Consider the following 16,691-nt stretch of genomic DNA (forward strand, 5'->3'; position numbering starts at 1 on the left):
TTGTGTTTGTAAGCAGCTTGCTCAATTTCCGTCGAGTACATGAAGAAGGGGAACTAAATCTATCCAATAATAAACATTTCTTAACTTTCCTCAGCAAATTCCTCCCGCCTGTTGCCACGTGAAGCAGCAGTCTCTCAGAGGTCATCTAAGATCATCGCATGTTGGCAGACATTTGATATATTTGAGCTGTAATGTCCACTTGTTTGTCTCACAGTGCATTTACACACGAACTTTAAGCCAGGATCATCTTCTAGCCTGTTAGTAATTACATACACTGTGCATATGTGTACTATACCTTTAGAGCTGGGCCTTTGTCTGAGGCCCTCTCACTGGCTCTCTTCCCCTCTAAGCCCAGTTGGACAAAAAGCTCCAGCAGGTTGACCAGCAGCTCATCGACCATGTGCTCGGCCTGAAGGTTGGCAGCTATATTACCCAGTGCATTTATCACAGCCAAGGAACAGTGTCTGCACAAAGAGGGGGGAACGTTCATTAAGGAGATGCTCATGAAAAATGAAGTGCTTTATACACCCACAAGGGGTCACACAAGTCTGCATGACATAAGTTTTGTCACCTGCCCAAGTCTACAATCTGCTGAAATCCACATCAAGCCAAAAATATACGCCTGCTGTCTGTGTACAGACTGTGAAAAAAGGCTGGACGATTGTTTTGAGGTATAGCTGTACAAGGACACCTCCTGTCATCAACACTTTTAGAATTCATGCCCGATACCATTTATTTATCGTCAGATTTTCCCTGAAATAATCATATATGACGTGCGGTTCCGTTGGGACACTTAACCAAATCTAAGCGTAAAATAGTGATATTTCAGCAAAGTTTCTTATTTCTGCAGGCAAAATAAGCAAATGTTACAAAACAGATCCTGTAAAATCTCATATTTCTGCTCTCCTTAGAGCAACTGAGATGCCATGACTGACTCAGCTGTGATAACAGTTATGTGACAAAGATTTTTTACGTGAATTGCAGGCTGTGTTTACACAGAGCAGAGAGGAGTTCTCCCTACTTCTAGCCATGGTTGTGCTGTTCCCAGAGAAGTGAAAAGCTTTATATTGTATGTGAAGAATGAGCCTACAACAAGAAAATAAACACTCAAAATCTTATTGGGGTTTAGAGGGTTAAAAAGGGTTAAAAAGTTGTAACTGAAGAGGTCACAATCAGTTGACCACATACAGTTTTTGTTTGCTGCAGCTCAAGATAAAAATTGTGCAGGGAAACAATAGGAGGAAAGACACATTATCTGTTGATTTGTTTCACTGTGACTGCTGCAGTTCCACACTAGCTGAAAGTAAACTTCTGGAAACTTGCACATAATTGTTAAGGAAAAATTACTCACTCTCTCACAACTGAGGCGGCCCCTCAGCTGTTAGTTTTATGACATCCCAAATGCCGGTGTATCTGCCAACTGCAGTCACCCTAAATCTACTGTAGGTACCAAGTCACCCCAAATTACTCTTCAGGATGTCACCCTTGACCCTTGTTTCTCCTAAATTGAGGATGTAAACATGTTAATGCTCTCTCTGTCCCTAATATGGCCCTGAGACAGACAGACGTTTGCTAGAGATAACATAAGAGTGAAAGACAACTGTTTGTAAGGAAAACAAAGTTATGTTATTGTCCAGATGGCGCTCCTGAACAGACAAACCTGTCACTATATTTGGATTGTAACCTAAACATGGCATGCCTTCCAACTACATATATACCCAAGGCCAGAGAGACTCCTCAGAACTGATGCTGCCAGTGCTCACATCACTGTGTTGCTCGCTGTATCATTTCTCCTGAATTCAGTAAACCTTATTCTCAACATAAACCATCTGAATCTCCATAGTATCCCTGAGTTTGCCTCCCGATTCTTCTTTCGACATTGCAATTCCCTAACAATAATGTTAACTGTAGATTTTGTCAACCAGGACTTAATGGCCAATGGGAACAGGAAAAAACAATTATAGCAGCCAGAAACATCTACAGTGTTTCTACAGGCACCTGAATAGCATCTTAAAAATTGGGAATCTTCTTTCAAGGGTGTGCTCACCTGTATCCGTGGTCTTTGTAGTCTTTGGTGGAGTAAACCATGGAGCTCGCTTTGACACTGATCTGCTGGAACAAATTCCACACCTCCTGGTAGATGTATTGCTAAAGAGGAAAAAACATGAAGTTTTTAAATATCTACTTCAAAAATGTCTTAATCCTGCAGAGTGGAATTTTTGTTTTTGCCCCTTTAACTACAACTAACATTGTCAATGCATACTTTTAGTGCCTTAATGTTGATCATTTCATATTTGAATCTGTAGTGGAAACCAAATCTTAAACTCTGGTATACATCGAAATACTAAGAGATTTACCTTGGACCTGAGAAGCTTAATCAGCAGCGTGTAAACTCATTAGGCTTGCATCGAGGAGCTGTACATTAATATGAAAAAGTCTTGCACTTGAAGTCATACTTCTCTGCTTGGAGTTAAATTTCAAGTCTGACATGTTATGTTGCACCAAAAAAAAAATTTAAATAAATGAATTCATAAAAAAATAAAAATTTCCTCCATCTCACTCAATGAAAAATTCACAATCCATGAATATTTAAATACTGTTAATAATCAAAAATACTTTGAACTAAATTACTACTACTACTTTCTCCAAAAAGTCCATTCTAGGTTTCATTACATCTGTGCAAATTTCATACGGATTATAGCATTTAATAATAATAGTTAATAATAGTTTCCAAATTACAGTAAACTATTAAATTTAGCAGATCAGTGTGAAGTGTGTCAAACAAATACAACAAGTGAAAAAGTAATAAAATTTATGACTGAACAGAGACAGAGAAAGCCGAAATATAAACACTCACATTGCCTGTGATCACCATGCAGCCGAGCTGGTCTATGATGAGAACATCGAGCTGTGAAGGAGGCTGGCAGAACTTCTGTTGCAGAATCTGCAGGATTGGCTCCATGACTCTGGGAGTGTCCCGTAAGGCCACAGCAATGTGACCCAAAGCCCTGATGGTGTGGTCTGGGATCAGGTGAGCGTCCCTGAGGAGGAGAGCAGAACAGATTTAAGCTCTTCTGTTTTTCCAGTTTAGAGTCGATGATCATTTCTGTGTTTGACTTACTTGTCATTTTCCTGATAGATGTAGAGACGATTAGACAGACTGGCGAGAAAAGCTTCCACAATGACATTGTCCATAGTGAGGCCGGCTTTCAGGCACCTGAGGGAAGATGGTGAGACAGGGTGTAAGGGCTGTGTTGATATGTTGGAACAGGCTGAACAACAGGGCTCAGAGAGAAAACAAAATCTCTCTCATTTTGTTTTTGAGATTTGGGCTTTATGAGTTTATTTATCGGCTACAAGGACAAATAATATTAAAAAGCCCATAAAAACAGCAATTTCGCAAAAAAGCGTTTGATTTAAGGCCCGTAGCAGGTCAACCAGAATAACCTCTAATTTCATTGTCAAACACCACAAAGGTTAAATAAAGTTACGTGGTTACCATAAATCCCAGTTATTAATAATAATATTATTCACATTTCCGCACCATGTGCCTGTCTCTCTTCACATGGGGTCAGTTGCATTTTGTTTACGTTGCTCTGTGGCGAACTGAAAAATGGAAAGCTTAAGGGCCTAATGTTTTTGTAAACAATATATATGTGAAGTCACCTGCAGATGTTATCGATGGAGATGTCCCGCAGCTGTTCATACATGGACGGCTGGCTCTTCTTGCTTGAATGTGTGCTGAGGGTTGACTGAGAATGTTCGTTGGTCACATGGATCTTTATCTCACCACCTCCTTTTAAAGATTATTACATTGTGAATTAATAAAAGTGGAAAGAAGTTGATTAAATATTTAGTGAAGGAGCTCGAGAGAGTGCTGCTGTCACCTGGAGTGTATTGGCTGTGATATTTGTACAGCTTCACCAGAACAGGAGACGGCACCACCAAGAAGTCTCTCAGCGACATTGTGACAGAGTGGGCCACCACAGGAAAGCGCTCACACAGACGACCTAAACCCTGAAAACAAAGATGCACATACAAGAGTATCTGTAAGTATGCATTAACAATTAGGGCTGAATTCTATAAGTTCTACCAGTCTCTGAGAAAGGCAGTAGCAGCATTGTACTGTTTGGAGATACCTGGGCACTAGAAAAAAAAAACTATTTTTAAGTGAAAGTACATGGTGTGATTTTTGGTGGCATTTAAATTGATGTGAAATAAGACTACATTATAAATGATTAAGTCCTGTATTCAGTTAGTATGACATTGGTTTGTGTGGGACCTAATCAAATCTGGTTTTCTGTTTCACAACACTGTCATATCACAGAAAGAGAAAGAAAAATCACAAAAAATTACACCATTTATAAATAATAATAAAAAGAAACTGTAGACATGGACCCTTGAACCAACCATGTGTGACTTGCAGTGTCGCTGGAAAAATAAACAAATCTAAGCTTCAAATCACAATATTTAATCCAAACTACTTTCATTTACATGTCTGATACAAAATTTTGTGCCAAAAATAAACTGTTTGCACAAAGTCTTGAAAAAAGCAAAAACAAAACTGAGCTCTTTGGTACAACTGAAAAGTCATGACTGACTCAGCTGTGACCAAGAGTCACATGAATAAAAAGAGGTGCTTTTCAGCTGAACTGCAGGTCACATACAGAGCAGATAAGAGGCAACAAGAGAGACTGAGAGGAAAATAAAACATATAGTATCATTTCTGAGTTCTCTCTCCTCTAGCCATGGTTGTGCTGTTTGCATTAAGGTGCATGACTTTACACCAATCAGCCACAACATTATGACCACTGACAGGTGAAGTGAACAACATCCATCATCTTGTTATAATGCAACATTCTGCTGGGAAACCTTGAGTCCAGACATTCATGTGGATGTTTGACATGTACCACCCACCTAAACACTGCAGGTCAAGCAACCTCCCAACCTCACACCCCCCATGGCAACAGCAGTGCTTGATATACCAGTTCAGCCTCAGCATGACAATACACTCCGACACACCACAAAAACTGCTCAGGAGTGTCCCAGGGAACACAAGAGTGTTAAGATGTTCACTCAGGTTCCACACTCCTCAGATCTAAATCTTATTGAGCATCTATGGGATGTGCCAGGATAAGCCTCATCTAGGTAGGTCCCACCCTGCAACCTACAGGACCCACAGAATTCACTGCCACAGAACATCCCCAGAGGTCCTGTGTTCATGAACCACTGGGTCAGAGGAGTTTTAGCAACATAAAGGAGACCAACACCATATTAGGCAGGTGGTCATAATGTTATGCCTGATCGGTGTATATTGCAGTGAAAAATGCCCAAAGTAAGAAAAATGTGACGAAGAAAAAATGCTCTGAAACTGTTTGGGGCTCAGTGTGAACTATTACTATCTGTAGCTCACACTAGCCCCTGTAAACCTCACACATGGCCAGATAATCAGTGCCAAATGCTGAAGATAATAGCACACCTTTTGGTACTAGTGTCAAGTGTCACCCCCTTCATTTGATTTCCCATGGTTATCCACAATTCTTTTATCTTTGTTATTTGGTACTCTGTCAGACCCCCCTCTTACCTTTTGTTGTCACACTTTTGCCATTTGCAACTGTTTGCCAGATCCTTTGATTAAATTACTCTTTGTTCTTTCTGTCTTACCCTCTGTTACGGATTAGCAACCATATGCAAATTAACCACTCATCACCCTTATATTTACATACGCCCCCTCCCTACCCTCTGACCCACTCTCTGACCATCCCTGTAAAATGGGTACTCTCCAAATGCTTGGGGTCAGCTTACGTTCACAGACTCGTGCTGTGTGTTGGTAAGCTCACTGTATGCCGGAATACCAATAAACACCCCACTACAGCAAACTTCGAAGGACAAAGAGTGAAATTTTTTCAACACAAGCATCAGTTCAGCCCACAATCCCAGACCAGATTTCTCCTGCGATTGCAGGGAGGGGTGAAATGGGGGTAAACCATCCCAAAACTCTTGTATTTTGCCTGGTAAACTGTTACCTGTAAGCAGCAGATGAGAAGCGGCATGTGGGCGATGATGACTTTACTGGATGTTTTCGACTGCAACTTCTCCGACAGTTTGGTACAAAGATTCTCAGCTCCTGGTGAACAAGAAAAATAGTTTTGTAGTGAAAAATATTAAGACCAATCACTGACTGTTAGACTTGTGAGCGATGCCTCACCCTGCTCCTCAGTGACAGCCCACACCATGAGGTCCACACAGGCAGCATTGGCCTGACAGCGCAGCTTGAGTGGACTCAGTTCACTCTGCAGGTACTCTACATCATGGAGGATCCTCTGCAGCTCTGACTGGCTGCTGCTGAACTGCTCCAGGACAAAGTCATGCACCTCCTTCACATAGTCTGTCTGAAGGTCTGTTGGAAAATACATTGCTATTTATTAAGGCAAATCAGCAAAGAAGAACTGGTGGCTTTAATTAAGAAGGTAACAGAGGTTCCTCTACCCTTCAGATTGTACAAGGTGTCTCTCAGCATTTTAAAAATGGCGACATATAGAGGATCACTGAAGGTTTTGTAGTAGAGGTGAATACCAGGATTCATCTGTGGAGAAAGCGACATAAGCAGAACAATTAACTTTTAGTGTAAAAAGAAAAAGGAAGAAAAACCTCTGTGAGGGGTTTGAGTCATACCTCTACAAGTTCTGCCAAAGTGTCGTCAAGTGATTTCAAGAACGACTCAGAAACAAATTGTTCAACCTGTTCAAGAGGAAAAAAAAGTCATACAGTGTTCACTTTTTGTACAACTGCAAAGACAATTGCACTTGTATAAGTGCGATTATTACTGACCATGTGAAGGAGCTGTCTGAGCATATCCAGAGGGACATGAAACTCTCCAGAGCTGCTTCCAGTGAAAAGAGGGGAGACAGAGAAGCTGGAGCTTATGGTGGAGAAGTAGTAGTCAGGGTCCACAGCACTGCCATCAGGGAGGTATGAGCCTGAGCAGCAGAGACAGAGAATGTGAAGCTTTTGGACATTTTCTGTCATGAAGTCAGTGTTCTTCATGGTAAAAATTTTCAAACTGGAGGTGAATGTACTCTGACTGACTTGTTAGCAATGTTTAGTTTTCATGTCTTCAGCTTGTTCATGCATGTCCTCAGGCCTCAATCTGCAGCCTTTGTTGCTAAGGTTGTTCAGTACTGGAAATGTTCGCTTGTATATTTCACACTTGTGTCAAGGAGTTTTCTATATCCCATATTTGGTGAAAGTCTGCAAATGGGCAGCCAGTCAGAAAATAGTGGACTCAACAAGATGGGGGGATTAAAGAGCCAGGAGCTAAAATGGCATGTTTCAGACAGAAGCATAGGGTGTAGAGTGGACCAGTCCAACTCAGACTCATGGACTTTGACTCATATACCATTAAATGCAGAAAGGTTCACATGTCTCACTGTCAGCTTGTCAAGTTGCATAAGGGCTCTGATGCAGACTTTTCAGCACTGTTATGTGTCCTTTCTATAAGTCCACATATCTGTTTTTAAGAGGCTTGCCTATAGTTCATAGCAAAATTAGTGACATACGAGAAAGGTGTTATAATTTACACATGTAAGAGTACGTGATGGTCCATGTGATCATCTCCTCACATCCACGAGAGTCTGCATGGACTCCTTCATGGATATTCATGCCCAAAATTTTCAGTATGTTACATGGGAAAAGAAGTGTGGATGTCTGGCAGCCGTATGCATGTGTGAAATACGCAGATACGACCTACTGCATATGTATGGAACGCAATCCTCCAAGCAGGCCACAAAAGCAGCAGGATAACTAATTTATCTCATTTCTGCAACTGTCTGTGGGTGCATTCGTAAGGAAGTATAATCAAGGCTTAATGTGGCTGTCCAACCCACTGCAAAATGTACATACTAAGCATGGATGGTGTGGGCAAGAAACCTTCTAAAAAGTTTATCTTTCAAGTGACAGCATCAGGCTACTCGTGTTTGTGGTTATTTCTTGCATGTTTGTAGAGCTGTTTATATGTTCAGCAAGGCATAGGATTTCTACATGTTCACAGCTTTGCTGACTTTTTAAGTGTCGTAATGCAGGAGGAGCAACTGAACAGCTGATCAAACTGTAAATAAAACAAAATTAGTCCAAATTCACTTTTTTATTCTTGTGATGTGTTTGTGTGGTTTCTAGGCTACATGTTGTCAAAACGTGTGTCCCATTTCTTCTTTTTTAAACTGTTACTTTATTAACTCACACAGTCCAACACTACAGTTGTGACACCAGTTACGTCTGTGAGGATTCTGTGCTAAGGTCTTAGAGTGGAGACTGGGATTGGACCTAAAAGATGAACGACATGACAGATCCCAGGTGAAGCCAAAATATCTGGATTACCAACTACTGGCTGGTTAAACCTGCCTCCTCAATGCAAACGAACAGCTAAAACCAATCTATGAGGACAAGTAGTTGGTATTTAGCTATAATTTTTTATCACAAAGTATGCAGCCAGCCTCCAATACAACTCTGGTTGTAAATAACTTCACAAGCGCAAGATAAATGACCAGTTCTTCATTTTTGTGCAGTGGGAGGAGGTGGTGATGCTTCATCCATTTTAGATACAGTATCCCACACCCAGAATAAAAATGTAGACCTGGAAATGTGCATGCTTTAAAACATACTGAGCCACTGACGTACTGAAAGCCAACAGGCCCTACTTCATCTGTTGAAGCACTCACCCTCAAAATACTGTGCAGATGGATCAGCAGGGGAGCTGGGCGTCAGACCTGCTCTCTCTGGACTGGCCTGAAAACAAAAAAGGAGCAGCGAAAATAAATGAATCCTCACTTTTAAACGGGTTATTAAGTTTGTCATCTCATCTGCTTAACTTCCATGTGGTTACTACCTGCTGGGACACACTGGACACGGAGGAACCTTTACGTTTCAGAGTGTCTCCCTGACACACCGTGAGCAAAGAACTCGGCAGGATGGAACGAAAGTCATTGAAGGATCGTCGGCGGACAGCATCGCCATCGTCACCTGAAGACGGCACTGGAGCAACTGGCCGAGGGAACAGCTTAGAAAGTAACGACTCATCAGTGTTGCTGTATCGACCAAATGCTCGGGCAACACCCAGCAGGGTGGGTACGGTGTACCTGCACAGGTATTCTGTATAGGAAGCACAGAGTGTAGAAGATAATGATAACTGAGATGACTAAGTAACATATCAGAGAAGGAAGAGATGTGGTATGTTAGTACCTTTATCATGACCCTCTGGACTTTTGCAGATGTCTAGCAGGACCTGCATGATGTCCATGATCGCCTCCAGGATCTGATAACAAAGTTTATTAAGATTATTTCGTATGAACACCCTCACTGCCTAAAACTCTGCCTCATCTCAAAATAAAGACAACCAAAACATGCAGTTAGAGAAAGAAATACATACTATTACTGATTGAGATGTAAGGAATAGTTTGACTGTCCATTGTTAAAATCAGCCTGCACTGATATCATCACAGCACCCAGATGTTTTGTCTCAGCATTTATTCTTTTCCAACTACAAACCTGTCCTCGTACGGTCTCATCACACTGGGCGACATCTGAGAGTAACGTTACAAGACAAAAACTGAAGTTCTCTGCAACCGGAAGGGTTTCTGGAAATCATATCAAACAGCACCATAAATAAGATTAAATCACAACACGAAGCAATCAGAGTAGCAGTAACTCCATGAGTAAACATAAAATACACTGCTACAAACCTCTTCCTTTGCGCTCTGAGCTTTCTTCAATCCACTGTACTTTAGGAAGCCCTTTAAGCAGGCCAAGAAGGTACGGGACAATAGCATCTTTGTGCTGTAACACAAGTATTCCATGGCAGGTTAGCATTAGCAAACCAACTACTTTAAATTAGTACAGAAATATAATGAAGTGGAGGGTTACCGTAAGTAGCTTACCTGCAGGTTTGACTCTACTAGAAAAATACCCAGAGCGATTACAGCATCTCTCCTCCTTTCGTCCAGCTGAAAGACTCCTCTGAAGTCCACGGGGCACATACATTGTAGCTTCTGGACCTGCAGGTTGAATAAGGCAAACTGTAAACATAATCTTTACTGTTTCCTGACTTTTATAATCTATTTGGATGAGATGATCTTTTTTTCAAAGTAGAGAGTTTTCCTGCCCACAGGGATTAAGCAGACACTGTTTAGTTCCATCAGTGATAATGATTTTGTCAGAATAAATGGGTTACAGCAACTGAGCCAAAAACCTGCCTCTGGTTTTAATTAGCCTCATGCTAACAGGCCAGACTTAAGCTCAGAGAGGGATTAACTGCCTTTTAAACACAGAGTTCCTACATGTTTTTATCTGTGACTACGTGCAGAGGATCTTGTTGAAGGATAAGGGAGCACAAAGGGGATTTTCATAAGTCCTCTGGTCACATTTGACCCAGAAAAATATTAAGATTTGATTTCAACTGCTCAACATCACCTCAGCTCTCACACTTGTCTGTGCCAAAACCACAACAAAAAGCAAAAGCACAGAGGATTTGGGATTTAACCTCAGCAGGCTGTATGCCAAAAATCAACCTGCTGTGCTCAGACACAATCTAATTCTCTCATCAAGAACTGACTTTTGGAAACATTTTAAAGAAAAGATTTGTATGAATTAAACCAGCATATTAAAGCCAATAAAGTACAACAGGAGGAGGTTCGTTGTTGACTCACAATGAGCTATAATTTTTCTACGTTTCTATCATTTTACTTGATTATTAATGTTTATTGCTTTTCAATTATTACTGAACAAACACAAAAATGAGAGAATGAATGACTTACCAAACTTACTGAGAAAACATAAAACATATCCATACTATTGTTTAAAAAGTGCATTTGCAAAGTTTTGTTCCCCGTTTTTCATTAATGTTGATAGCTGAATTCAAAGAACATGTGAGTCTTTCCCCATCATATGCGTCTCAGAGTAGAAGCACTGTCATTACTTTGCTGCTAGCTGAACTTTATCAAGACATTTAGGTGCTTATGTTGTATATTTTGCTGCACCAAATTACCAAAATATAGCACCACACACATCTTAGTTTGCTGGTAGTGTAACATCAGTGTTAACTCTGCCAGTTCAACATCCCAGTCAATATCTTCCCACTTTCAGAAAGTCCCAGAAAACATGAGTGTGATCTGCATTTTTCTCACCACACCTCCTCCAGCATGATGGCTGCGTGAAGGAATAATTCCTTCCACAGCCTGAAGATTGAAAAAAAATGCCACACATTTGCTAATGCCAGCTGCTCATGTGTGGAAATCTCCTGTCACATTTGATATACAAATATGTATTTGGTGGTTATATACTCCTGATGTGGGTAAATACCCTCAAATTAAAGCTGATAGCCTGCACTTAAAGCACATCTTGATTGTTTCATTTCGAATCCATTGTGGTGGTATACAGCGCTGAAATGCTGAACATTGTGTCAGTGTCCAAATATTTATGGACCTGATTGTAGTACAGCAAAACTAAAGATAAACAAAGACACAGGTACACAAACACCTGTATTTTGAGTGATTATTTTGACTGAAAATAATGATAAAAATGTTAAAAGGGCAAGTTAGTAAAATAATTAAAAGAAGGAGCAATGAGTAATCTTAAGGATAACTGATATCGATTTGCCTTTTGTGATCGATATGATTACAATAACCGTGACTTCCACCTGTAATGTTTTGATTGAAACGGCTGATTGTTACAAATTTTGTACAGTGTGTTAACTCACATTACATGTTTAGTCCCAGAATAGGGATAGATCGATATGGGCCTTTAAGGGCCAATACCGATGCCAATTATAGGTGGTCGGGATAGGCTGATGCCAATATTTGGAGCTGATAAACATTAAAAGTAATATTTTAGCAGCATGTGATAGCAGCAAACCTGTCATTAATAACTAGGCTTCATCATTAATAAGGGTGACTAACTAAATATGAGAAAAAAATTCGAAACAAGGTTGATAAATTTAGTACGTTCTCCTCTGTTTGTGTTAGATCAACTGATGTTGATCAGTTTGTCTCTTGCTGTCATGTCTGCGGTTCTTCTCTATTTTTTTCATCTTTCACTGTTATATAATTTTTATTGTCCACTAAGGTTCATATATTAAAGCACCATTAATTATTGTTTTTAGACTCTTGTTATGGATAATCTGTGGTTGCCTTCTAACTCAGCCATTAGCCGTTAGCATAGCCTCACCCACTGCAACAGACTTGTGTTTCTTGTTCAGTTTTTGTAAGTAAAATGTATTTACATTGCACCCCTCACAGATATAAAATCACAAAGTACTTTACAACAATAATAAAACAAAAATAATTATAAATAATAATAAAAACAATAAATTGATAAAACAGGGGAGTAACAGCTAAAGTACAGTGCATCAAAAACAATAAATAAAATAAAAAATAAATAAAATAAAAATAATGGCTACAAGTCAACCAAAAGCCTGTCTGAATAAAAATGTTTTCAGCTGCCTCATAAAGGCTTAGATAGATAGATAGATAGATACTTTATTAATCCCGAGGGAAATTCAAAGTAGAGAAAGCGCATTCCACAGCTTTGGTGAGAGAGCTTGGAAAGCACAATTACCACATGCTTGGTTATATGCTTGGCTTATGGAACAACAAGTAATTTTTGAGAGACATTACAGAGACCACAGAGTGGTTACATCACACCTGAAGTAGTGCATTAAATTTATCAATACTCAGTCAATAAAAATACCAATACCGATAATTGGAAAAATGTCGAATATTGGCCACAATAATCAGCCAGGCTCATAATAGGTCTCTCCCTGTCCCAGAAATTGAGACTTCTGTGCTCACAGTGAACCCATGTTCATTTTATTCACTGACAAGCCTAATAAAGGTTATTCAAACAATCTTGCTGAGTCTTCAGTATTGACACAGTGAGTAAAAGGGAGTGTTACTTCATGCATTTCTAGCTGGCTATGATGATTAATTTAATAAATTATTGTATATGCAACTAAAATATTATGTATATTTCAGTATGTACATCATTCATGTAATTAATGTGTTTGTTGCAATTGTCTTAGTGGACATTTGTATTTTGTTTATTTTATATTTGAGAGCTCTCCAATTGGACACTTCTGAACGCTGACAATTTTGAAAATAACTTATGTTGATTTATGCATCCCTTTTGTAAACTAATTTGTAATACTTGTTTTTGTATATTTGTAATACTAAATTATAGTGCACCCCTGAAAAACAGAATTACTTGCTGCCAAACATGTCAAACATGAGAAAACAGCAGAAATGAACCAAACTACACTGATCACTTATCTCACAAGTTCCACAAACTGCTTACACAAAAATACAAAGGTCTGATGGCTCATTGCTAGCACAGCTCTTTCAACATAGGATGTTCTTCCTTTTAAACATTTCCCTATTTTGAATCTCGGTGTTTTTCTAATCACTTCCACTTCTGCCTTTGAAAGTTTTCCTCCTGAGCTGCCCAGTGGCTTAAACCCCAACAACAAATCCTCACAATCCGAGTGAGTAGTAGAGTAGTAGCATTATCCCAACAACTTAGGTGAGGGTTACGCCATGTTTTGGCATCAAGGACTGCTTCTACATAATGCTGGTACCGCAGAGAAAACACTTGAATTCTGAATGAATTCTTGTCTTGACTTGTTCCTTCTTAGTTATATATCTTCCCTTGTCTGTCCAGATTATGAAGAGGATATATGTTTTAAATTTAATTCGTTTTACACAAAAAATAACTTGCAGTGCTACACTCTGATAGAACAATATTGGTGTGTTTTAATGAGAAAGACAGAGTTACACAACTCTTAGAGCAACGAGCAGCTAAAAAAACTGTCTGTGATCAAGGACAGAACATCTCCCCAGAAATTTAGTATCTCTCATGCCAAGGAGGACCGACTCTGTCATCAAAAATAAAGCTGTCAATTAAGTATTGAAAAAAAACATATATATCTGAATCTCAGTAATATTCTTTTGTTGCACTGTGTCTATTGCGGGCCCTGCATTTTGATTATAGTAAATCTAAACTGTTGGTTTTTAATTCTACATCCGATCAACAATTCTACTGTTCAACTTAGCAGCAATTCAGTTACTGCAAGCTAACAATTTTTAACCATTTGACACTGAAGCGGTTTTGGACAGCGGTGTACTCACTTCTGTTTACTAATGGGACCCCTCATTTGGCATCAAAATAAATACAGAATAAAGGATGGTTAAAAAACGTTTGCAGCGCTGCTGAAATACTTAATCAGTTTTACTTTCTTGTATCCCCATGTATATATTAAAAGTAAAAAGCATATTCATTCTAAGGAGAAAGTCGTAGTCATTTGGGAAGTGATGGCAGATTGCTTCCATGTCAGGGAAGATTAACTAAAGGCTAAAAACAGCTAACGTTAGCCGATGTTAGCTCGCTTTAAACTCAGTTGCAAATGCTACTGGGTCGCACCGTTAAGTGTTGAAATGATATCATTCCATATACTGGCAAAGTGAAGTCGTGTTAACTATCTTTTCGGATTCAAAACACTGAACAAACCTGCACACAAGTACAGGACGGGCCTCACAGTCAAATACTCTTGACAGATATTAGCTTGTCGCTGCTAGCTAGATATACGGTTACCTTTTCGATTGGAGCCTGCCGGTGAGCTGCCAGAGACCGAGCCAAAGACAAGACGGTGTTGAAGTAAAACCCTCTGCTACCTCCTCCATTCAGAGACATGTTTAACGACTCCTTGGCAGCGCTATACAAACACAAGCATCTTCTTTCATTCGTCCCAACTGTTAGCCACACTGACAACTACGGCGGCCGCAGGGTCCTAAAAAGCGCAAAGCAAGGTCATTGACTGTACTAGTACACTGTCCACGTTCCCAGTGCAAAATCCCAAGACGAGTACAAGTGTTAAAAGTTAAAATTCAAATTTAATTCTAAAGCAGACAGGTAGTGAGTGCAGAGGCTTTAAAACTGTTATAATGTGTGTCTGCCCACATAAACCTAATCAATGACATTGTAAAATATATGTAATATATGAGGGGGGCATTTATTTCCCTTTTCTTTTTTAGTGGTCTTTCTTCAAACCAAATTTTACGATCTGATTTATTTAGCTTAGTATAGTTAAAAATGTGAAAATATTAATGTAAATTTTTTAAAATCTAATTCCTTAATTTTTGTGTCAAATTAAGAAGAAAGCAAAAATAAGAATTTTAATAATTAAAGAAAAATAAAAAAGTCCTGATGCACAAATTTACTGTAGATGGACAATTTGTGTTTTTTTTCCTGCTAATTATGACTGTTGGTGTGTTTATTGTTGTCACATGTGGATTCATTTTAAGGCAGAGGAAGAAAGACACTAGAAAATATCCGCATTTAAGATTTTATAAAATAAAGCTGTAGTCTGTAATAACTTTTTTTGCATATTTAAGTATGCTATGGAATTTAACCTTGTACTTGAAGACCTCCTGCACTTAAGGTGTATCAGTTTTAGATTATCTTTAATATTTACAGTAAAAATAACACAAATTCAAAAATAAAATAAAGATATTATTTTCTAGGGTATTAATTATTATCCATATGGTATGTTGAACGCTGTTGAGCCTGTATTGCTGCAGTATAATTTTGCCAAAGCATAATCTGAACATATTTGTAATAGTAACAAATTATCTGACCTTTGTGAAACATTGGAAAATTTCACGTTTTTGCACCTCACGTGTCTTTAGAGAAGATGCTAACGAGGCCTGAAGCCTGAGCCAAGGGACATTTTGCGTTGATTTTTGCGAGATGATACTATTTTGTAATGTAAAATCTGAATATTAAAAGTTACGCCTGTCTCATAAATTTTGTGCTATTAAAAAGTACAATATTTCTTTTTGACATGTGGCGTAATCACAGAAAAAATGGAAATACTCAAGAAAAATACTCAAGAACAGGATGGCAACTGAAGTGAACATGACACAGTTAACAGTCTGAGCTATGTTTATTTGTAAGCACTGGAATGAATAACATTGAAAGCACAATATATGATTTTATTACTGGGAAATGTTTATCTGATAATATAAAAACTCCACACATGGGTGTGATGTTAAAAACTTGTGTAGTGATCCCAAGATTGTAGAGTTATATTTATCATAAGGTTATCCTTTACTTCCAACCATCCATTATTTATTCACCACTCAATCCTCATTAAGGTCATGGGGGGGCTGGAGTCTATCCCAGCTGACTTAGGGTGAAGGCAGGGGACACCCTGGACAGGTCACCAGTCTATCACAGGGATACATATAGACAATTACACCCACATTCAGCCCTACGGACAATTTAGTCACCCTTTAACCTCAGAATGTTTTTGGACTGTGGGAGGAAGCTGGAGAATACAGAGAAAACCTGCACATGCACAGGCAGAACATGAAAACTCCATGCAGAAAGATCCCAGGAAGGCCATGACACAAACCAGGGATCTTCTAGCTGCGAGGCTAAAGTGCTAACCACCACGCCACTGTGCAGCCCTATCCTATACTTCTGTATGATAACTTGCTTTTATGTTTACTCATTTTTAGAAACAGAGGTGTCATATAATTGTTTAAAGGAACAATATTGTTCTCTGAGGTGTTGCCGACTTGCCAGAAAAGTTGAAATACTCAAATAAAATACGACAGTAAAGAGCAGGGCGACAGCTGAAATGACCA

At 39.1% G+C, this 16,691-nt stretch overlaps 1 protein-coding gene across 3 annotated transcripts in view; it reads right to left on the bottom strand.

Annotated features, from left to right (window-relative positions):
• Positions 1 to 14,813, bottom strand: part of pi4kaa (phosphatidylinositol 4-kinase, catalytic, alpha a) — a 37,894-nt gene extending 23,081 nt beyond the window's left edge. For all 3 annotated transcript variants that reach the window (XM_023292441.3, XM_023292440.3, XM_023292439.3), the window contains exons 1-18: positions 14,635 to 14,813; positions 9,933 to 10,049; positions 9,738 to 9,831; positions 9,544 to 9,632; positions 9,238 to 9,310; positions 8,885 to 9,147; positions 8,718 to 8,784; positions 6,832 to 6,980; positions 6,676 to 6,741; positions 6,490 to 6,586; positions 6,209 to 6,400; positions 6,027 to 6,127; positions 3,888 to 4,017; positions 3,667 to 3,796; positions 3,122 to 3,217; positions 2,858 to 3,041; positions 2,048 to 2,148; positions 296 to 464 (exon numbers count right to left, since the gene is read on the bottom strand). In XM_023292441.3, the coding sequence (XP_023148209.1) occupies positions 296 to 464; positions 2,048 to 2,148; positions 2,858 to 3,041; positions 3,122 to 3,217; positions 3,667 to 3,796; positions 3,888 to 4,017; positions 6,027 to 6,127; positions 6,209 to 6,400; positions 6,490 to 6,586; positions 6,676 to 6,741; positions 6,832 to 6,980; positions 8,718 to 8,784; positions 8,885 to 9,147; positions 9,238 to 9,310; positions 9,544 to 9,632; positions 9,738 to 9,831; positions 9,933 to 10,049; positions 14,635 to 14,733 (2,217 nt within the window). In that variant the 5' untranslated portion in view covers positions 14,734 to 14,813. The remainder of the gene's footprint in view (positions 1 to 295; positions 465 to 2,047; positions 2,149 to 2,857; positions 3,042 to 3,121; positions 3,218 to 3,666; positions 3,797 to 3,887; positions 4,018 to 6,026; positions 6,128 to 6,208; positions 6,401 to 6,489; positions 6,587 to 6,675; positions 6,742 to 6,831; positions 6,981 to 8,717; positions 8,785 to 8,884; positions 9,148 to 9,237; positions 9,311 to 9,543; positions 9,633 to 9,737; positions 9,832 to 9,932; positions 10,050 to 14,634) is intronic.
• Positions 14,814 to 16,691: the final 1,878 nt, after the last annotated feature.

The sequence above is a fragment of the Amphiprion ocellaris genome, chromosome 17, assembly GCF_022539595.1.
Source record: "Amphiprion ocellaris isolate individual 3 ecotype Okinawa chromosome 17, ASM2253959v1, whole genome shotgun sequence".
NCBI classification, from domain to species: Eukaryota; Metazoa; Chordata; class Actinopteri; family Pomacentridae; genus Amphiprion; species Amphiprion ocellaris.